Source organism: Pogonomyrmex barbatus, unplaced genomic scaffold (genome assembly GCF_055798465.1).
Source record: "Pogonomyrmex barbatus isolate J1 unplaced genomic scaffold, ASM5579846v1 scaffold1, whole genome shotgun sequence".
NCBI classification, from domain to species: Eukaryota; Metazoa; Arthropoda; class Insecta; order Hymenoptera; family Formicidae; genus Pogonomyrmex; species Pogonomyrmex barbatus.
In genome coordinates, this window is record NW_028297098.1 from 9,401,162 (window position 1) to 9,425,934 (window position 24,773).

The 24,773-nt window shown below is 27.2% G+C and overlaps 1 protein-coding gene and 1 pseudogene across 3 annotated transcripts; both read right to left on the minus strand.

Annotated features, from left to right (window-relative positions):
- Positions 1–2,046: 2,046 nt before the first annotated feature.
- On the minus strand, positions 2,047–15,573 carry LOC105422662 (nose resistant to fluoxetine protein 6-like). 3 transcript variants are annotated; one of them, XM_089073493.1, is made up of 15 exons: positions 15,499–15,573; positions 14,463–14,625; positions 13,879–14,145; positions 9,980–10,233; positions 8,693–8,886; positions 8,428–8,540; positions 7,902–8,165; positions 7,616–7,829; positions 7,125–7,290; positions 6,965–7,044; positions 6,791–6,886; positions 6,581–6,710; positions 4,934–5,114; positions 4,535–4,677; positions 2,047–2,492 (listed from the first exon to the last, which is right to left on the minus strand). In XM_089073493.1, the coding sequence occupies exons 3-15, from the start codon at positions 14,099–14,101 to the stop codon at positions 2,343–2,345; spliced, it is 2,208 nt and encodes a 735-aa protein (XP_088929619.1). In that variant the 5' UTR covers positions 14,102–14,145; positions 14,463–14,625; positions 15,499–15,573; the 3' UTR covers positions 2,047–2,342. The 3 variants fall into 3 exon arrangements, with proteins under 3 accessions (XP_088929619.1, XP_088929622.1, XP_088929628.1); XM_089073496.1 differs by having other exon boundaries at positions 14,463–14,678; positions 15,499–15,560; XM_089073502.1 differs by lacking the exon at positions 14,463–14,625 and having other exon boundaries at positions 15,499–15,563.
- Positions 15,574–16,133: 560 nt separating this feature from the next.
- Positions 16,134–24,773, minus strand: part of LOC148938052 (uncharacterized) — a 35,007-nt pseudogene continuing 26,367 nt past the window's right edge.

Here is a 24,773-nt window from a genome sequence, read left to right on the forward strand (position 1 = left end):
CATTGTCACTTCTAAAGTTGATGACATGTTTACCCGTGACATTTTCTGCTTTGTTTATAAAATCTTTGATACAATTTATCACTTCGTCCTTCCTTTTAACGAAGTAAACAGTTCTGTAGCACGAGTAATCATCTTTTAGTATTTAGTATAAAAAAAAAAAAAGTACCTTGATCCTCCAACAAATACTTCCTCCATGGGTCCGCAGACGTCGGCATGTATTAGCTCACATGTTTTTGTCGTTTTTGTATCGCTGGTATTAAAGGGCAACCGATGTGTTTTGCCCCCTATACAGCCTTGGCACTGACTCTCAAGAGACTCTTTAGATACTTTGATGTTATTGTTCGATAATACGCTTTTTACATATTGTATATTTTGATGCACAAGTTTCTCATGCCACTCGCTTAAACTTAATTTAACTTCTGTGACGTTTGCAAAGCCGCATTTATAACGAACGTCCATGATATATATATTTCCGATGCGATTAGCCACCGCCCGTACTTTGTTTTCCTTGAAAAACTTGCAAATGTTTTGATCTGTCATCATGACATAACTTTTATCTACCGCGCAATTCACAGAGAATAGATTTATTTTTAAGTCCGACACACACAGTACGTTATTTATGGTCGTCTCAATCCACTTGTGTCCATTAAATACTTCTAGCGCCACCTGTCCGCAACCGATGACACTAATCTGAGTACCGTCTCCTATTATCACAGATTTTTGTGATGATAACGGCGAGAATGTCGAAAACAGATTTTTATCTTGGCACATATGTTCACTGGCACCTGTGTTCACCAACCACTTTGATTGTTGATACAATTCTTTAGGTGTTTGTTGCACTATGAACGCATTTTTCTCTTTTTCTTTTTTGAACCAGCAGTCACTTTTGTTATGTCCGATTTTGTTACAAAAATAATACCTTTTCTCACTTTTGTTTGTAGAGTTATTATTACGATAGTTACTGTTCACATTACTTGTACACTCAACTTGATAATGTCCCATCTTGTTACACTTGAAACATTTTACATTTTTTTTATTCGGAGCATTCCTTTTTGCAATAAACGCAGACGACGATGAGGCGACTTCACCTTTTTCCTTCACTTTCTCCTGTTCTACCAACAAACGAGCGACCAGATTATCATAGGTTTGTTTGTCATCCGGCGCGGACTCCCACGCAGATACGAAGTGTTTGTAAATATCTGGCAGTGACATTAAAACCTTCGTAATGACAAACTTTTTTGAAACCTCTTCTCCCATCTGGTTTTGTAACTCCTGTATTTTCGACAAAAAGATTGACATTTCCATTCCTTCTTCGTATTTATATTGGAAGAATCTCTGCTGGATTATGTGAATACTAGTTTCATTTTTTTGTTAAAAAATGTTTGCTAACTTTCGCCACATCTCTGCTGAAGTAGTACAGGATATTATGTGCAGCATCACTTCCTCAGTCATCCTGATCACTAACATCGTTTGAGCCTTAGCATCCTGTATCTCCCATGCTTTCCGCTCCTCTGAGTTTTCTCCTTTCACCAGTTTGCCTTCAACGATGTCGATTAGATTTTGACCGCGCAATAAAACCCTTGTTTGGAATTTCCAAACATTCCAATTTTTTTATTCCTTCCAGTTTAATGACTGTGTTATTTCCGTCCATCGTGTATCTTTTAGCTTCTTACTAGTTTTCCTTCCTTGCAGCTCCTTTATGTAGCAAGTATTTTCACCTTCCTGGTAACATAACCTCCAACTCCACACAGCGTGTAGCAATTTTCTTTTCACCGGTATTTGTCCAACTAGGTAAACTTCTTCAATAGACTTTGTATTTTTGTTAGATATGTGGCCTGGGCCCAGAACCTGTTGCAGAGTAGTGTTTAATTATACAAAGTCTTGGTATTTTAATCAATTATTTATTAGGCACGATGCACTGGACGGTTTTATAAGATTCGGAAGAGAGCGAGACAAAAAAAAATTAGAAAAGAACTATCTCTTTGACAACTATTGCCAGCTTAAATAAACCCACATTTAATGGTAGTATTTAAATAAAGTATTACATTGTATTTTAACAATTTGTTTATTTAATAATTCAATTTTATTTAAAATTACATTTTTTATTATCACGATGTTATTATCCATATAGAAATGATAGCTATCAAAACAAATCATTATCTGTTTATTATTAAAACAAATAAGTATACAATTACAGTACTACATTCACTACGTTACCTCCCTCGATTGTGTTCTAGTATTATGTGTACAATTACAAATTTTTTTTTATCTCAATAAAAAACTTTAGATTAACCGATTTACATTCACATATTTATAAAATTGCAACATTATATATTTGAATATTACAATTTTTTCTTATTTATATCATATTCTTTTACATTAAAGTATTGGATGAACATTCGTGTTAATGAGATACAAGGTATTTCTATCAATAAAGACAATACGAAAGCGCAGAAGAAACTCAGAAAGACATATCCCAGATACATAGGAATCTGAAAACAAAAATGATAACAAATATATATTTTAAATATGGGAATGGGATATAATGACAATGAAAGCACAGCACAGTACTAAGAGCGCATAAAATTTAATAATAATCAATGTAACATAATCAAAGTAACATAAAGCGGATGTTTCGGCTGATCTTTCAGCTTTCCTCAACGCAAGAGATAAAAAAAAATATACAAATAAATCTACTTAGACGGAGGACGAATCACAAATTCATAATCAATGTAGCAGCAAACATCGAAATTCATAATCCGGTCATCTCTCAAAATACAATTGCATCTTCAAGAACAGTTACAGTAGTTGTTAGGATGACCAACTGCTCGATTACACGGTCAAAAGTTGAGAAATCCCAGATTGTACAAAGCATGATGTTATGATGCATTTGTACTAATGCCTATAAATGACTGACGTGGTTCATATACGAGACGATGTGAGAGAATGCATAGATATATAAAAAAAAAAAAAATTTTTTTTTTTTTTAAATAATTTACATATAAATTTAGAGCCGACGTCGCGAATAGAAAATTCACATATCACTCGGATGCAACGAGACTTAGGCGGTCACTAACAAATAAATGAAACGGTCGCAATGCCGTGACATAAGTAACTGTTGTCAATCGAGATAACAAGATTCAAACGTAAACAATTTCGGAAAGGTTGACAAAAATGGTCGAAAGATAATAATATACATAAGAAAAGACACGTGTAAGTAGCGGATAAGCGACAATCGAAAAGTAATAATATACTTATGGAAATAGATTAATATACATAATAAATATGATAAAAACGAAAGCAACCGAGAGCAAAATTGGTTTATAAGTGCATTGTTGCACTGAAATTAGATCATAATAAAATCGTTGCAGATAAAAAAAAATACATGTGTCCACAATAGAAAAGTAAAGGAGTAATAAGTTAAAAAAATATATATAAAAAGTGTGAAACATATGTAAATCACAAAACCGTGTGAAAATAAAAATAAAAATAAAATAAATAACATTGAATCAAATTTTGGAGCGCTTTCCTATTGCAGTCACATATACTTCCGGGAAGCACTCAGTATCAATCTGCAAATTGACTGTTCTTTTTGTCTTTTAATGTGTAAAACTTCAGAAATTAATTTGTGTAAATGTGGCTCTCTGTCTAAAATCTCAACATTCTCCCAATTGAAATTATGGTTGTATGCAAATAACTAACTACTATAACTGTTCTTGAAAATACATCGTATTTTGAGAGACGACCGGCGTTATGAATTTCGATGTTTGCTGCTACATTGATTATGAATTTACGATTCGTTCTTCGTCTAAGTAGATTTATTTGTATATTTTTTATCTCTTTCGCTGACGAAGGCTGAAAGATCAGCCGAAATGTCCGCTTTATGTTACTTTGATTATGTTACATTGATTGTCGCGCCCAACATTCGATGTAGACACGCTTGTAGACGGGAGGTTGCCCCGAATACTATTTCTTGATATACTATTGTCACACGGGACTGATCGAGGACTCGGCCTCATTATTACGGAAATGGTTGACTCGGCCTCGTGTGGTACGGAAATGTTTGAGGACTCGTGTACTCGTTTTATTATCGCACCGGATCCGTGTATGACGCTCGTCAAACTTGATCTGATCTGCATTCAAATGCGACCTCATATATATATGAAAATCGGAAGCTGTAATCCAGCCAATCACAGCCCGATCCTGTAGCAGCGTTCTGTCCTTGTCGCGAAATTCTTCGAGCCATGAAACGCAGTGGCTCGACGATATAAACAAGGGCAAGGATATAAAGAGAACCGCGTTATGTGCATTTTCGAGACTCTGTGCGGCGGCGTCTTGTGATATAATTCTAGCTATTCCGTCGCAACATTGATTATTATTAAATTTTATGCGCTTTTAGTGCGTTGTGCTCTCATTGCCATTATACCCCATTCTCATATTCTTTTATCGAGAACCATATCTTATATTCAATATATTTTGGAATCATATATTCGTTGTTATTAGAATTTTAAATATTTATACGTAATGTACTTACAAACAAAAAAAATTGAAAATTAAATGGCGCTTCACTACACAAACTAATCGATCGTATAATGATAGGGTTTAAAAGATAAGCGCAATAAGTAAGTCTGCTGAGAGGAATCCAGCCTTTGAATGATAACAACTGATTAACGATGCCTATAATAAGATTAAATTATTATCATTATATTATCGTTAAAATAATGTTTAAAAAAAAAGAGAGAGAAAAAGAAACATATTTAAAATTTGAAACTATAATATATAATTATGATGAAAAAATAATTATTAAAATAAAATTAAAAAGTAATACTAATAATAAGTAAAATATAAATAACAAATAATAATTTTTAACCTTTCATACATATTAATTATAACAACTGTTTCTGTATAAATAAGTTCCAAAAAATAAACAAACCTCCGTGTTTAGTAAAACATGCTATTACAACCCATGCAAAACTTATGGCCCAAAACACTCTATGCAAGGCAATATAAATAGCAGTAATCTTAACGGATGTATATTGTACGGATGTATAATGACCAAATATTATAAAAATAATGCTAATGATCGAAAGCAACCAACATAATATTACTTTTTTCTGAAAATTGTCATATTATTATAATAGAATAAGAATTTATAGTAAATCCTAAACATGTAATATTATAAATAATAAAATATTATAACTTATTTATATTTTTATTCTATATATCTATATATATATTCTATATATACTATACTAGAGTGTTCCATTTTTTTTAATCAATCCATTAGAATATTTCAAAATCCTTAAATTTAAGTTAAAAATGTCAGATAAAAATTGTAGAATATCAAGTGGGCTGTATAATTAATATTGATTCATTTTTTTTTAGATAGCATCACTATTGAGACATTTTATGATCGCCATTGTTTTACATGAAATCATATATTTTTGTTACGTAATATGATCCCAGTGAATATCAAAGTTTCGAAAATATGAGAAAATTTCTAAAAGATATCTAAAAGCCATTTAAAAGATATCTAAAAAGATATTCTCATAGCACTTTTAAAAGACTTCTATACTCATTTGAAAGTATTTAAAATATCTTTAAAACATTTATATATTATAACAAATGTTACAAGAATATTTTTACCGAAATCTATTTAGATTTTATTTTATTTTAATATATTTAATACATTTGAGGTATTAAAGATACCTAAATTCTTTGTTTGAAAAGATTTTTAGACATTTTTAAAACATGTATATTGTATCTTTAACTTAATATTATTAATTTTTTATTTAACTTTTATGTTTCCTTCTATGAAGAAATTTTTATGGAAAGATGCTTCTAATCCTATGATCATTTTGATTGGAAAAAAAAAAGTATAAGATGCTACTTAAGTTATTATGATTTCAAAAATACTTTGTTTAAAGACTTTAAGACTTTATAAATATTAAAAGAAAAAAAAAAACTTTATTTTTTAATATTTTTTGATATTTATTATACCCAAACAGTACAAAGTCGACTGTTAGTATTATAAAAATATCGGTAGAAATCTAAAGTTGACTTTAGTTAAACTAAATGTCAATTTATATAGCCGACTAATAGTCGACTTTAAAGTCAACTCAAAAAAAAAAAAAATTAGTCGGCAAATAATCATTTGCTGTGTGGATATGAATTAATTATATTCGAATTAATATATATATATATATATATATATATATATACATACATCAAGAATATGTTGATATTAATTTGACGTATTTAGATTTTTTGTTTTATACGTACAAATTTGCCGATGCAATATAATATAAATTTTTATTTATATTATATTTAAAAAAAAAGAATCAGTTAAAAATATTTTTGAAATGGAAAAAAAAAAAAGTTCAAGAGTATGGTAAATCAATTAAATATTCCAATGGACTGATTAATGCGACGCCCTGCATATTTATTTATAAACAATTAATTTATAATCAATAAAATTGCAACAAAAAAACATATTGTAGCTTTGTATAGCTTTTATAAATTAACATTCTTATTAATCAAAATTTACTTAAACTTACATAAAATATAAGTTAAACATTACCTTTTCTAAGACAAAGTTATTATTTATTTTCGTTAAAATGAAACCTGTAATTATTCCCATAATATATGGAATTATTCTAATCCATGGTGAAAAATATAAGATATCCGCAAGTCTATACTGTTCACCCCAACTACAAGAATAAAAAAAAAAAGTATTAACAATTAATTTTTTTATAAGTATAGATAGATAAAATATATTTCAATAACTTACGTTGGAATGTATTCATAAATATATGAAATATAACCATTAAGGATGACGGAACCTATTAAAAGTATACCCAATAGCACAGCAGCGGCATAAAAGTACCTGAAATTACGATATGATATTTTTCCGAATATATTAGAGACACGTAGCTATATTATTGTCAATGATTAATTAACTTACACAGTTGACAACATCAATATTATTATAGCAATTATAAAAAATTGCATATCATTAGCTAAATACCAACTCCAACTCATGCACTGTAATAAAAATGAAACGTAAAAGATTTATACGCCCCTAAACATAATTTTAAGCTTTCCTTAAATAGATTACATGTTACCATTTCCTCGAGGCCGAAGAGATTATTTATGTACAAAAGATTTCTCCACCAATATTTTGTGCAAGTTTCATATGATTTCTCGTACATGTAAAATTGTGAGATCTTATGAATCTTAGTTGAGCTTAATAATAATATTCCTAATACCATCATGTAAATCGGAGTTAGCCTTAAAATAAAATTCTAATTATAGAAATAAAAATAAATTACATTGGATCACAAAATAAAATCAAAAATTTTTTTCCAATTATTGTACTTTTCTAAATAATATTCAATTATAATTGTTTTTAAAGGATAACGTTGCTATTACATTGTTTTGCAATATTTGATATCAATCAACGTAAAATAACATAATATTTTACATACTGTTATCAAGATAATGTTATCATAATTTAATCGTTATTTATCAATTAAATAAAAAAATAAAAAAAAAAGAATTTAAAAACAAACATTTTATTGATACTATTTTATTATCTAAGTGAGGAAATACATACCGTATAAATCTTTTTATTATATATACAGAAAAAGTCATTAATTTTTGTCTGTAACCAATTGGCTTAATCAATTCTTTATTCGTTTTATCTCTCAGATACAAATAAGTCACTAAACAACCGCTCGAAAGAAAATAAATATCGACTGATAACATTAAAGTCTCAAATAAACTAATCCAAAAATTGCCATTATATCTCAGAAACCATCCTTTATTATCTGTATTCACGAAATAAATTTCATTATGCAGATCTTAAAATGTTTACCGTTTCAATATTGTAAAGTACTTACTGACAAATTCTGCTGAGAAATAAAAAATATGAACGAAAATTTGACATAACATGCTTAAAAATTTTAATCCGTGAATGACAGGTATTTCACCGGCATTTAGTTTTGTATTAAATATTTCTCTCGTATTTCTATAAACGGAGAAGCATATTAATATTTTTTCAATTTTACTATCTCGATATGGAGATAAATCTGTTTCCATTTCTATTTTCTTGGTCGTGTTTTTTACGTCTAAATTATACTTTTCGATTCTTAATAATACATTAACTGAAAAACAAAAGTGCCTCAATTAAATAAGAAAATGTCTATATTAATGATGAAGAAAATTGAAATTTATCATACATACATAATTAATTAATTATTAATTAATTATTCTACATACATAATTAATAATTTTAATAAATTCAGTGCGGATAATAGAAATGTTTTTGAAAATGAAGTGTGTATAATAAGAAGACGATAAGTTTGTTAAACGAAAAATATTTTTCATTTTACAAATTATTTTAAAGATTTTACATATGATACATACCATTATTAGTTGTATTATTACTTGTCATATTTTTGTTTATATATTTTTGATACAGAAATATATCATATATCGTTCCAGTTGTTGTCATGAAGAAAGAAAACGCTAGAGCAGCACTACAAACAAAAGTTTTTTTTTGATATTTAATTAGATTTTTAAAAGATTAACATAAAAATTATTTGTAATACTAAAATGCATTTTTATCATATCTATATATTATATATTGCTTTTATCATAAAATAATTGCTATATTTATGTTTTCCTCTACCAGATGAAGAATAACATTTTACTGGATAACCATTCATAATCATCTTTAAGTTTTTTAATCTCGATCAATTTAAAATCCATGAAATAGAGATCATTGATCAGGAAAATTTTATCACGAAGTATTTTTTTCAAAATAAAATTTAATTCATTTGTAGAGCACGACGCTGGCAAACAGAGTCCGAGTAAAATCACATCCTGAAAAAAAATAAAACTTTCTGTAGTCTTACATTTAAATTTATTATAGAAAGGAATTATTAAGGAAAATTAGAAATAACGGAAGTGCTTTGGAATTACTAATTAAATAAAAATGGAAATTCAAGGCTTCTAATTACTTCGCGGATATCTAAAACATCTGGTGTCAGAACTATTGAAAATATGTTATAAAAATTCTTACAAAATAAAAATACATTTTAAGAAAATATTTGTCAGTCTTGTATCGAAATAGAACAATCTTGTATGAAAGACTCTCTTTCTAATAATCAATAAATGACCATCTAAAATTGAATTATAGCCGGTTTTCATTAGATGACTAAATTACTGGATTAATTAGAAGAGAAATGTGTATTTTATAAATCTGTTCTATTAATAAAACGAGGAGACATCAAAAATAAAAAATTGCATGCTAACCGCGAAATTTCAAATTGTTGTAGTGACATTACTAACTGGAAGAGTCAGAGATCGCTACACCGCTAAGGCGTAGCATCTTACGAATTTTGATAAACATGCCAACATATTTTCATATCAAAACTATATCACGTAAAGTGTTACAAGATGTTTTATTCAAAACTATTAAAGAGCGAAAAAATCTTTCTTGTAACTTTTATAAGTCATTCAGGTTTTTTAAGTAATAAACAATATATCATTGCTGATATATTTAAAAAGACAAAACAATTAATACTTTTTTCTTTAAATCATGATTTTTTTTGAGTTTTATTTAAAAGCTTCTATTTGCAAATATTTGCAGAATTAATATAAATTATTTAAATAATCTCTTAATAAATAATTTCTTTTCCTTGTATATTTTAATATTTCTTCGTTTCTCCAAATTGTGCCATTTTTAAACACAAATAAATGCAAGTTTAAATAAGAATATAAAGATTAACGATATACAGTATTAATTACATTTTAATTTTCTATTGATTCAATTTTGTATTTAATTTAAAAATTTAGTAAGTTTAACAAATACAATAAATTAACATATAAATTAACATTATAAATAAATGTATTTTTTGAATTTTATGTATTTTTTGAATTTTATTATACATATATAGCTTTTTCATAAATTTACCTCTTCAAATACATTCACATGATACTGAAGAGTATTGTTGTGTCTAAAATGAGCGACAAAATAATTCACTTCAAAAGAAGGAAACTGCTGTTGTGAATCATAATAATCATAATACAGTGTCTCATTTAATATTTTTTGCTTTGAATTCAGTAGACGAGCTGTATTCATTGTATCGAGACATTGACTACGACTTCCCAGCCAATAATTATTTCCGTAAAGGAAACCAGAATTAAATACACCACTGGAATCTAATACTTAAAAACAGAAAATAAAATAGTAGTATAAAATATCAGAAATAGTAACATTATTATTATTATTATTATATACATTATTATACTATTAGTACATACATTATTATTATACTAGTATTATACTATTAAATTATTGTGTTTGCGAGATACCTTTATGAGATAAAACCTCAGTATTTCCTTTTTTAGGAATAGATTTTTTGGAATATTCGAAAATTCTAATATATGCGTAAATAAACATATAGAGGCTATATAGTTTTTAATTATTAACGATTAAAGATTATAAATAATAAAAGTAATATTTTTCCCGTTCAGATATAATGATACAATAAGTATTACCACGAATCGGTTTCGATATAGTAGCAAAAATATTTTTTAAGGGAAGAGCCTCATGCGTTGAAATTGAGTGATTCTTTCGAATTTTTTTTTTTTTTTGATGAAATGATAAGACTAATTCTTTTAAAATTTTTAGAGTATGTTATTGTAATATTGAACTACTAGAGAAATATTTTTTTAATAAAAAAAAAAATGTATTTTATGAATAGTATTAATGTAGTAGTATTAATGTTAATTTGATGTGCCATTTTTGTCGGCGTGCAAGCATTTTGTTGGCATGTAGCGCTGCTTGTATTCATAATACAGTAAAACAAAAAACCAAATGAATTTTTTTTTTGTAAGATTTGCATTATTAATTGAATCTATTTTTAAATAATAAACAAAGATAATAATAAACAAACATAATAATGCAAAGAGAACAATATAAAATATACACATTTTTGTCTCCTATGTGTCGCCATTTTTACAATTTTTACAAGTTGTTACAAGTCTTCAGCATACCGATGAGTTCACCACTATTTCCTATGATTACTGACTTACAATTAGTCATAGGATTTAAAGATGCGATCGAACGCCTATCTTGTCAGTTACCATTCTATTACTGTTATGTGAACGATATTGTATTGTGTGCTCTGTCGGACATTTTAGAAATCTTCAACTCATTACCCGAACGACTATAAAATTTAAAACGACGATAAAATTTACGATCGAAATAGAAAGTAATCGTCGTTTTAGCTTCCTTAATGTTTTGATCATCATTGAGAATGATAAAATTATATTCAATTGCTTCCACCTTCTCAGGGAGATATCTCAATTACAATTCACATCCTTTGGAACATAAAAAGGGTATTATTTATGGTATTTATGGTGGATAAAATAATCTAGTTGTCACATCCATGATTTCATTCCAAGAACTTACAAGAATTCGATTGATATTCTTTTAAACAATGATTATTCTTTAGAACTGACTATGAAAACAATTAAAATACCTTTTTTATGACAAACTAAATTTTAAAGATAAGGAAGAAAATATGGGAACACTAAAGAAAAATTTGCTTACTTATGTTTGCAATCTCCGGAGAGAACTTCCAATCGCCGGCCAAGGTACATGATCTTAGTGTTGCCTTTTCCTTTCAAATACTTTAAAAAAAAATTATTATCATGGGCAAGGATAAATTATACCGCCTGTCACGTTGCGATGTAGTTTATAAAATCAGTTGCAATGAAGCCACGTACGTAGGACAGACAAAACAATTGAAGATGAGATTCCACGAACATGTTACTGATATTAATAAAAAAAAAAAAAGTGACTCTCCTTCCATGGTTTCCATTCATTGCTCTTCGGAAAATTATTCGTTTGATTGAGAGAATGTCAGAATTTTGGACAAGAAGCCTTGCTTCATAAGAAAACTTGTTTCAGAAATGGTGCCTATTAAAAAAACTACAAGATCTGACAAGCCAAACAAAGTGATATGGACTTCCTCTCCGATACGTATTTCCCTATCCTGAACTCCTTCTCCGATTCCTAACTTCTCTCCCTTGAAATTTTATCTCCTTCGAATTTTTATCTCATTCCTCCCCTTCCCCTTCCCTTTCCTTTTGTTTTTCACTTTTCCCTTGTTTTTAATCTTTTCCTCTTTGCTCTCACTCCCACAATTTCCTTGGCCACTACTGAGAATGGGTCTTTCGATTAATACATCTTGGTTTTACTGCTTTCGATCAAGTATTACCAATTTTTAATTTTTGTTCACACTCTTCAGTTCAGGTAATTAATCTGTCTTAACGTGATCATTATTCGATATTTTTTTTAACTCATACTATTTCCGTAATTAGCTTGTATTATTTATATTTGTTAATATTGTTACTATTTATTTCATTTGACAGTTTATATCATCTAATTTATATTTATATCATCTAATTTATATTATATTTTATATCATCTAATTTATATCATCTAATAACTCACTTGTATTTCGAATTTTATTTTTCTCAATCTGATATTTGAATTAGTTTTGATTTAGCTTAATTATACATTCGTTGAAATTATAAGCAAAGACGCAATCAGAGTTGCGAGAAGAAGTCTGCTTAGTATCGTGCGCGATCAATAATTAATATTTATAAACTTTTTCTAGCTATTATAAATATTAATATTGGTCGACGAGTGTATAATTAAGCTAAATCAAAACTAATTTAAATACCAGATCGAGAAAAATACGTACATGACCAATAAACAGTTGTTCTTGATTTGCATTAGACTCGGAGTTCAATTATGCGACAACAATTTCATCTATTGATAATCGTACGGCGCTCTTCTTTGTTCAACAAATTTTAATTATGTCATAACGAATTACGAATGTCATAACAAATTTTTTACACACTAAAGATAACCATATTAAAAGTCAAAACGTTTGTAAATGTAAATTGTTATGTAAATTGTTTATATTTGTTATTTTCAATATATAAACAGCGACCTACACCTAGCTTAGCTTGTACAGTCCAATTTTTTTGTATTCTTTGACATGTTTTTTTTAAATAATGAATTTCAGCACATATGGTAGTTAAAAACAAAATTATTTAACTTAAGGAATTGAGTCAAATTTGACTCTAATATCTATCAGTGTATATGAGGCTCTCTCCTTAATAAGAATATATTTAAGAATCTCGATGTCGTTAAAGAGACTTCATTTTTAATAGCTTGTTATATCACTATGCCTGAGCGTGCAAAATGATTTTCTATTTGTGAACTTCAATTTTTAATATTTTAAAAACTATTAGCCTTGACAGACTTTTGTCTTAGAATATTCCAAAGAATCTGCTCATAAAAGGAAAGGCAGAAGTTTACAGACATTTTATTATATATAGCAACGACACATAACAATTGCTATGACATACAACACCCGGTATATTTTATCATTTTTTTATATAACAGATAAATAAAAAAGTAATTTATGTAACTTAACTACGATTATAGAGTATATAAAATTACATAATACAAAATTACATAACTAGAATATAAACTGATAGTAACATATCTTACATTATGTTTTATTTATATCAATAATTAAAGCTCTCAATTAGAACTCTCAAATCGTTCTTTATTTGTTATTTATATTAAATAATAATTGCATTACATTTGTGGAGAATTAAGCTTAATTGAAATATAATTAAATCTCTATATAATTAAATCTCAATATAACAATTAATTTATGCACTATGGATAAAACATAAATGATTGTTCTTCAAAATATGCTTTCCGATTTAAAATAGTAGTGCGTTATCAACGTACAATTAAAAATGATTATAAAGCTTATTTACCTTTCAAGCCCCATAATATTCGTTGATCGACAGCATTTCGAAACTTCTGCAATTCCTTCCCACATATCGTCGAGTCAATAAGGTCAGCTACTGAAGCAATGGCATAAGCTGGGAGGGTATGAATACGAGTATCACTAAATTTGTGACTATGTGCAGAGACGTTAAATAATGTGATAACGTTTATACAGATGTAGAAAATAATTGCAAATTGTCGTAGCAACATAATGTGATTTTAGAACGCAGCAATTACGTTTTATTCCTTTATTACTGCAAATCAATAAACATTTATAACAATTATAATATTAATTTTAAAATATAGATAAAATATAGATATAGATACTTAAAAAAAAACCGTTTTTTCCAATAACGTCAAAGAGTAATATTATCACTGAATTAATAAAAAGATTTTTGTATTGAGCTTAACAATGTTTTTTTTTAATTATTCCTTTTTATAACAAGTTATTATAAAAATTGTAAAATTGTAAAATTGTGCACTGATCAAAACGACTTAACAGAATGACGAACAGAAGAGAATTGACCTACATAAAGATGAATTCATAGGAAATTAAGCAATAAACATTTACCTTCGTTTTTCTGTATATATGTAATGTCCAATCGTTTTACTTATGCAATACCGTTTACGTGAGACAACAGCTTAAGCATATAATTTCAGAAAAACTTCAAAATAAGTTGGTGATAAACTTGGTTTTCTCTTTCAATTAAAATGTTAGTATCGTTCTTTTTTTTCTAACATGAAAAGGAAAAGAGGAAATATAGGAACGTATAAGAGAGAAGTTTATCTAAAAAACAAATTTAAATTAGTATCGCTACAATACTATCGACATGAGCACTTTGTATCAATATTTTTAATTTCTGCGATAATATATTATTTTATTGATATTTGATTAGGCAAATTAGCTATATACAGAGTATCTCATAATTATACATTATTTATATGCAAATAGAACAGTTAAGCGGAGCAGAAAAGTCCTGTACCATTTTTGTTATTTATTATATAGTTATAATAAATTATTATTTAATAAAAATTATTTAATAAATGCATATCCATCTGATCCATCAGCAAATACAAGCACATAACAAAATATGATTGTTATCTACTGTTATATGCGTGCGTAGTACGCATGGCAAAATGTTTGGATGTGTGGTCTACAAATGATAGAATTTTGTTTCTAATGCACATCTCTATTTTTTAGATCATATTCAAACATCTTGCCGCATGTTTAACAATTGTGAACGTTGTGCGTAACGTTGAGTCTCTTTCACGAATCAAAAGTGTTTTTTTAATAACATTGTGTTAGAACTTTTAATGTGCATACAAAATTCGACATTTCAAATAGATGTATGTGTCAAAGATACAACTGCGCTGTTCGTCACATAGATAATGATGTCCATGTTAAAAATTAATATGATCATTCCGAAAAAGTTATTAATAAATCTTAATCGTTATTTTAATCTCATTAAAATACAACAAACAAGACAAATTGAAACAAAATGTTACTGTTTAATATAAATCTTTGTATAACTTAATGTCATAAATTTAATACAATGTCATAATTTAAAATATAAATCATTTTAATAAAAAGGAAAAAATTGTAGTACCTGTAATTTCACACTGAACAGAGAGAAGATGAACATTTAGACCGCAAACATTTGTAACAGTGGTCACTGTTAAACGAAATAACGATATAAAAAAGAACAACCGAGTATATAGAATATAGAGAATAAATGGATGTGAGAAAAACGTGCAGGAGGTGGGGATGTAAGAGGAGAGAGAGGGAGAAAGAAAAATTATAAGAAAATAAATGTGGAAAACAGGTTTGATGAACAGGTTTGATGATTGACAGAAAACTTACTACAAAAATAGTTACTACAAAAAATCCGTTTTACTATAATCCTTATTGTCTTTTTATATGTATTATTACAGATATAATTTTTTTATTCAATAATGAGGGATTTCAAGGATTTCAACATTCTGTCACAGTCAAAGTCATGATTCTTTTTTAACCCGTGGATCGAGATTACAAAAGGAGAACATCTAAATTTTTTTATGTCGACGCAGTATTTCTTGATCCTTGATCCTTTTCAATTGTCTTTTTGTTTGGCCTCACAAAGGTCGCTTCACAGTTTTTGCAACTGATCTTATACACATCACAGCTCAATAACGGATCTTTGTTTGTTGTTATGTATTTGTTAAGAAAATTTGTTACTGAAACGCTAACTTAAGGCTGTGTTTTTTATGTTATGTTTCTAAATTTGTATGACACATTCTTCACATAGGATACTGTGAAGAATGGTTTGCAGGCAGATGTACTAAAGTCTCTACATTCATCAGAAATCCTTCGAGACAGATGTTTAGTGCGATTTTTGATAGTCGAAAAAATAAATTCAAAAGGATAACTATTATTTAATAAAATATTGATGATCTTTTATAAGTTTTTTGCATAAAACCGAGGGTAAAATAATAATAACATTTTGTCAAACAAACCTATCATGATGCTCCTTTTATGTTCAATAGATGTTACAAGAAAAAACCCAAATATTTTCTAGAATTAGTGGATTTTTTAAAGATTAAAGATTATTCTTCCCTCAACAACAATCAATAGGACATTGAAAAAACTAATGCATTGGTTTGCACTAATCTCCATGATAAATTGTAATTTGTCAAGAAAAGAGTTAAAGTTTTCTAAGATGCTATCTTATTTTGATAAGCTTTTCATATATTATATTCTAGGCCAAAGTAATTCGTTATTCATACTCATACACACTTTAAGGGAATATAATGTTCCTTTAAACAAAAATCGGTTATTTTCTTTCAAAATAAATCATTCAAATCATAAAAAATTGTTTAAGCAAAAATTGAATGATTTCAAGAATACATTATAATAATAATAATAAAAACTTTTAAATATTTTATTTTTTTAACATATCACTTTCCTCAAAATTTTAAAAATTTATTTTTAAAAATTTATTTTTAAATGAAAGATTATGTTAATGCAAATTCGACTATATGTAATAAAATTATTTTTTAAAATTATTTTTGAGAAGTTACGTTTTTATATGCATAATATTCATACTCATTTATATGCTCAATTCTTCATGCAGCATGTTTATATTTTTTCGTAATAGAAGGTGACAACAGAGACAGAAATATTTGAGGATATTTTGTATAATTGAGTAATACAGAGAAAGAAAGAAGAATATAAAAAGGTTTTTTAAAAAGGTATTGCAAATTGCATAATTTTTTTTAAAACAATATTTTTTAAAATAATACTTTCTTTATACTAATTAATTTATCTCATTATTCTATTAACAAAAATATTAAGATATGACTATCAAAAAATGAATAGTTCATAAGATATTTTATATTTTTTCTCTTGTCATAAAATATCTTGTAAACTATTGAGTTATCACATTGGTACTTTAATACTTTTATATTTAAAATAAGAAGAATTATATTAAAAAGTCTGAAAAAATATACCCATTTAAAAAAATCATAAAAATTCATAAAAATTCTGGCTATTTGAGAAAGAATTAATATCATAATCATATGGCTCCCTTATGACTTGTGTTCGAAACTTTTTTTAAAATTGCATTATTTATAGATATTTGATATTTGATATTATATTCAAATTTTTTATGCATCTTGTATATATAATCATAAAAGTTTTTATCGCGCAGAGTTAGAATAACACTTTTGTAATATTTTAATGTGTAATAAGATGCGTCCAACTGTATATGTAAAATTTAGGCATATACAGGATAATTCGAAACAACTTTTTATCCTCAAAATATAATATTCCTGACTTCATTCTCAGATGATTTTTCCTTTTTCAAAATTTTGTCCGAAGCTTAGTTTTCGAACTATTAAAATAAATAGTTATCGTATCACGGATCAGATACAAAAAGTAGGCAGGGGCGGCGCAACTCATTATCAGTGGGCGCTTACGCGGGATGCTTATTGTGATCAAACGATTAACCGATTAACTACAAGTATACCCATACGCATTAACATATTTTTGAGGAAAAAAGTCGCCACAAAATTAAGGTAGGAATACAAAATTTTCAGGACAAAATTATTTTATTAACGTATGTTCTCTCTCTCTCTCTCTCTCTCTCTCTCTCTCTCTCTCTCATATACACACTCTCTCACTTAATCATCGAATCATCCTTAAGTCATCAAGATAATAGTAAATATGTAGATGAGAGAGAAAGAGAGAGAGAGAGAGAGAGAAAGAGAGAGAGAGAGAGAGAGAGAGAGAGAAAGAGATCATATTAATGTGTATGCGTATATTATTACTTGCAGCCGGTTAATCGGTTAATCGTTTGATCACAATAAGCACCTCGCGTAAGCGCCCATTGGTAATGAGTTGCGCCGCCCCTGCCTACTTTTTGTATCTGATTTAATATTATTAAATAAAAAAATAATTTGCATAATCTCTTAAGATCAAACTTGACGTATAAAAACTTGGCGCGCCCGGGTTGCATTAAAACTAACAATAAATAACAATGTGATAGACTCGAATAACAATTTATTAAATTAAAATTATATTAAATTAAAATATAATATAATATAATTTAATATAACAGTAAGTTAATATAACAGTAAGTATGTATGTATATATTTTAATGCCAGCGATGTTTTTTATTTTCAGATAATGCTACGAAATCAGACAATTTTTTTATTGAATCGTTACGTAAAGGATGAAAATAATATTTAATTTGATAACTTTTATGTATTGTATTTTAAACAATACAGTAAAGTGAAGTCGTCAAAGATTAGGCATCAGACCGCGCCGGCCTGAGGAACGCGCGCCGGCTCTGACCGCTACGTACTACATACGTACGCTCATTCGTTAATCTGATCCACTGTAAAAACTGCTCGTCAAACGCAATTTTGCTAAAGGAAAAAGTTGGTTTGTTTAGCATAAAGAATCATGTAGTGTATTCCAAATGTGGGAATTTTTGGACACACTGTATATATAATACACGCGCGCGCGCATGTGTGTGTGTGTGTGTGTGTGTATGTGTGTGTGTGTGTGTGTGTGTGTGTGTGTGTGCAAATATATTGCTATAATTAAAATTCAAATATGCCATTATTGTTTATATATCCTTTATAGATAACTTTGATGTAAAACGTATATCTTCGTAGAAAGGAAATTGATAAATGTAATATCTGTAAAATAATTATTGGTGCACATATAAATCAAGAGTCACGGTATATATATATCTTTAAAAAATATATCTTTAAAAAAATTTTATAATTTATTTATGCCGTATAAAATATTATAAAATTACCTTTTTTTTAAAAAAAGGTAAAAAAAAGGGTGTCAAGTATAGTGGATATTGCCACAACTCAAATGATTGTGTAAAATTTATATAAAAGATTTGATATCAATAATTGGCGCCAAGTTATAGTCTTACAAACATGGAGCTACAAGTCCATTTTAGTCAAATTATATATTTCAATCGTATAAAAGATTTGGTAAATCACTGTTTTAAAAAAATAAAACTCAAGTAATAGTTTCTTTAATTTAAAAATAATAAAAACCAAATTATATGTATATCTTTCTATCCATTAAAAACTTCTTTTTCTAATCCAAGTGGTAGTAATTATTTAGCTTTAAAATATTATATCACAAAATTGCTTTACTCAACTTACGTTTTTATCACAAAGAATTATAAAGTAACAGTATAAAATAAATGATAAAATTTTATTTAAATAAAAAAAAATTTTTTATGTAAAAACACTTGGCGCTGCTTCAGATCAAATGAAAATGCAAATTTAATGATGAGATTATTTGAATGTTAAAAATAAAGGCAAAATTTATTATTTAATATAATTAAATTATAATTACACACACACACACACACACACACACACACACACACACACACACACACACACACACACACACACACACACACACACACACACACACACACACACACACACACACACATCTTATTCATGTTCTTTTTAGAGGTATGAGCAGCGCCAAGTGTTTTTACATAAAAATTTTTTTTATTTAAATAAAATTTTATCATTTATTTTATACTGTTACTTTATAATTCTTTGTGATAAAAATATAGGTTGAGTAAAGCAATTTTGTAAGATAATAATATTTTAAAGCTAAATAATTGCTACCACTTGGGTTAGAAAAAGAAGTTTTTAATGGATAGAAAGATATACATATAATTTAGTTTTTATTATTTTTAAATTAAAGAAACTATTACTTGAATTTTATTTTTTTAAAACAGTGGTTTATCAAATCTTTTACGATTGAAATATATAATTTGACTAAAATGGACTTGTAGCTCCATGTTTGTAAGACTATAACTTGGCGCCAATTATTGATATCAAATCTTTTATATAAATTTTACACAATCATTTGAGTTGGCAATATCCACTATACTTGACACCCTTTTTTTTATCTTTTTTTAAAAAAAAGATAATTTTATAGTGATATCAGACATTTTTAAATATTCCACTATACTTAACACTCTTTTTTTTACCTTTTTTAAAAAAAAAGCTAATTTTATAGTGATATCAGACATTTTGAAGTATTAGATTATATTACCGGCGGCAATCGATAAAATAAATAGCAATTTTTTTTATTCAATTATTTATTTTTTTTTTTCTTATAATCTCCTATCTTATTATGTTATCCTAATAACTTTTACGATTTTCGAAGATATCGAGAGATACATATCCCAACTCTCTTCCGCTGGGTCAATAAGATTAATAGTGACATCTCATGATAGACGTTGCAGCCATACAAAAGCGATGATGATGACGTTTCTTAAAGTAAAAATTTCCAAATCGGACTTTGCATAGCAATATTTCTGCTTGTAGGGCACGTAGCAGAAAAATAAAAATACTTTTATTATGCAAATCGGACTCAAGCTATCGATCAAACCTACTTAGAACTTGATCGGTTTAGCCGATTATTAAGATTCGATAATTTCAGATGCTCGAACCTCGACGACTCGCGTAAAGTCACACGGCAGTGTTCTCGGTTGATCTTGACTTGACATCGGAGACACTACCGTGTCTCCTGATATTAATTTTTCTATTAATAAAATTAAAAATTATTTTTTTTAAATAAAAAAATTAAAAAAGTAATAGAAACCTTATTTTTCAAGTTTTTTTGATAATAGTAATGTTTTAATCTAAATATTTATGAAGCAGCAAAATTCATTTGATTTTTGCTTTCCATCTGTCGGCAGATCATATCAATAGGTTTTGTTCAGTTTATATCGACCGCCAAAGCAGATTCTACTTTATTTCTGCTGACAATCTAGCGTCAGTTATGTCAATAGAATCTGCTTAGTTTCTATCAACAATCTGCTTATGTCAATCAGTTCATGTCGACAAGCTGTCAGCAGAATAAACCTACACATACAGATAATAGCAGATTACTAATATTTTATTTACTAGAAATTCAAGAATAAATAGAAAATTAATAAAAAAAAGATACAGCTTAAAAATATGGTACTCATTATTGCATTTAAAAAGGCTAAATAAAAAACTTGTTATTAATTGTTACCGCTTTCTCCTATTATATTTCTCGTTTTGTTCATTTTGTGGAGATAGTTCAAAGTAAGCTCGAAAAGCGTATATTTTAATTGCTTATGTATCTTTTATATGTATATAATACGTAGCTGTCATCATAAGTAAAAAAATTACAAAATATTTTGTTCTATATTTTCTTCAAAATATTTTGTGATGGGATTAAATGTTGAAGATGTATGATTATATTTTTTATATCATACGACAGTTTATGATATAATGTAATTAGATGAATGTATGTATGCACATAATTGCGACATAAATTGATAGAGTTGATGTAAATTTTATATTTAATTGAAAAATATATATTAAAGGAGTTTCTCAAATAAATTTTGCTGATTCAATAAATGTTCCATGAACTTCATACAAAAGGCGAAATAACATATTCGTTCAATGTACTTATATGTCAAGCCAGCACTCCCACATCTTTTTGTTAAACAATAAATTAAGCAATAAATTCGAAAGTGGTATATTTGCGAGCAATTAATTCTAGAAATATTTTTGGGCACAAATAAGAGCAGCAACTAATTCGTTCAATATACTTTACTTTTGTACTTAAAGTAACAGCATCATATATTTTTGTTAAACAACGAGCAATAAATTCGAAAGTGATATATCTTTCGAACTATTAATTAGCAAAAAAATTTAATGTATTTATTTTTTGTTTTTAATGTTCAATTTTTTATTTTCTGAAGTAGTCCCGGGAAATCAGCACTCCCATTTTTAAATTTAATTTCCTGCAAATTGGTAGGAGCAGTAAATTCGGGACTACAGCAATAAATTAGCACTAAATTATGGTTATGGATTCGAATTTTTTTTTAATGGTGAGAGAGAGTGCCAGCTTTATAGATGATATTACAGTGAAAGATATTACAGTGTCAGCAGCAGAAAAAACTTTAGAAAAGGTATCGATATTAATAAGGAAAACAGCGGGCTAGTCGAACAATACACCGATGTTTAAAAATCTATAATAGAACAATACAGCCGTGTAAGGATACTTTTACAATATAGTATTGGCTAAATTAATTAGATAAGTAAGTTTACTTTTTTTTTCTTTTGTATATTAAAGAAAATATATATAATTATACAAATATAATAATAAAAATATCTATTTAATTTCTGCACACATTAAAAGCTCAAGAGTTTGAGAAGCTTTGAACATTTATCTGTAATCATCGAGACAAGTAATATATTTGAGCGATAAAACGAGTTTGCTGAGGGTGAGCGAAGTGATATATCCAAGATGATATACCTAAGTAATTATTTCTTTCTTTTTTTTTCTTTTTCTGCTTCATAGCTGTAAGATAATATCCATAGATATAAGAGTCTCGAATGACAGATTCTGAAACGATATGAAACCGGAAAGGTTGCATCAAGGGGAGATAAAAATACAGGAACTTTCTTCTTTCTAAATTTTTACTCGTTATGAAACTAAGCACTACTACTTGTAAGATAATACTACTTGTTATCATCTTCGAACGAGACGTTTCGTAAAATTACGATTAAACTTCGCTTATCATCAGCGAGCTCGTTTGATTGCTCAATTATTCTACTGTATATGATGTCAATCGTACCAAAACGAATAGACTAGACGACTTTGAAAGATAAATAATATTAATTAAAGTGTTATTTAAAACTTAAAATCAATAATGTAATAAATATGATAAATGTGATAAAATGATAAACATAATAAAAATATTTGATAATGTTGATCAATATTAATTTTAACGCAATCATACATTCTTTAAAAAAATAATTAAAAAATGATTTTTTAATAAACCTTTTATGACGTTTTTAATTTTTTAATTAAAATTATATTACAAATTTTTATTAAAATTATGTATTACAAATATCAATATATATTTTTTATTAATTCTACATTTTTCTAGTTTTGTAAAATTGAATAAAAAAAGGGAATACATTGTTAAGCAAAATTTAGTTTAAAACAATTTATAATTTAAACAATACATCTTCATCTCTGTATATCACAATACATAATTTATCATGGATTGATAATTATTTTCGCTTATAGTTGTTGTTCTCGTACGAACTCATATTGTTGTATTATGTTATATTCCAGTTTATTTATTCCTGAATCACATATATTTTGTCTTGCATAAAATTTTTTTCTTTTTTCTTTCTTAATCTAATAGAAATAAATTTTTCTATTTATGGCTATTTTACTATTATTTTTAAATATGTTAGTTCCAAATTTTGCACTCATGCTTGTGCAATCATATTTATATTAATTTTATGTTTGCTCTTACGCAAAAAACTTGTATCTCTAATTAAATCTTCTACAATTATTTTTATAATGAACAAATCATGGAAAACTTGAAATAAGTCTCCATTTTACAATATTTGCAATCGGCGAATATATTTAAGACAGGGGCAATCACCACACTTATTACGTGTAAACATTTGTATAAACATTATACATTGTGATAATATAAATTTTAATTTTGTAAATTGATATAAAATAGAAAAAATATAACTGATATGAAATATGTTCTTTAGCGTTATATTTGCAAGAAAAAAATATTTATTATTATTTATTGACTAAGTGTATTTATTTATTACTAAGTGTATTATTTATATTTATTATTTATTTACTATTTATTTTATACTATTGCTCTGAAAATATTTTCAAAAAAATAGTAATTTCTTTGCATTAATAGAATTTTTATAATATTCCATGAACTAGAATAATAAAATATAACAAAAGATATGTATCTTCATTTACAATTTAATAGATCAATTACTTCAGATGCTATATAGAATGTAGTCTCCCGGACGTTTAGATTGACTAATAACAACTTTGATAAAACAAATAAAAAACTGCAAATAAAAACTGCATACACCAGAAAAACAGGAAGGACAAAAATTGTAATAATTGATGCAGGAATTTCAGGATTAATGACGGCGAAAACATTAGAATATGTGGAACTCATGAATTATCTTCTCGTACGAAAGTACATTCATATTTTTTAAATTTTCATACTTATTAATATTAAAAGAAAATCTGATTAACCTTTAAAACAATCTAATCATATAAATAAACAGCATAAATATTTATACGAAAAAATAGAAAGATAAATTTGAACGAAGTAAAAATAAAACAAGCTTTTTTTAGATTATCTGTCATTAGTTTACAATTCAAGACGTAATCGGAAAAAGAATTCATTTTGTTCCATGAATAACAGTTGAAGCCGTCATAAATTACAGAGCACAATTCTTGCATGGTGATAAGAGCAGGTTAGAGGAATATTGTCACAACAATGTCGAGTATCTAAAACACGGACGG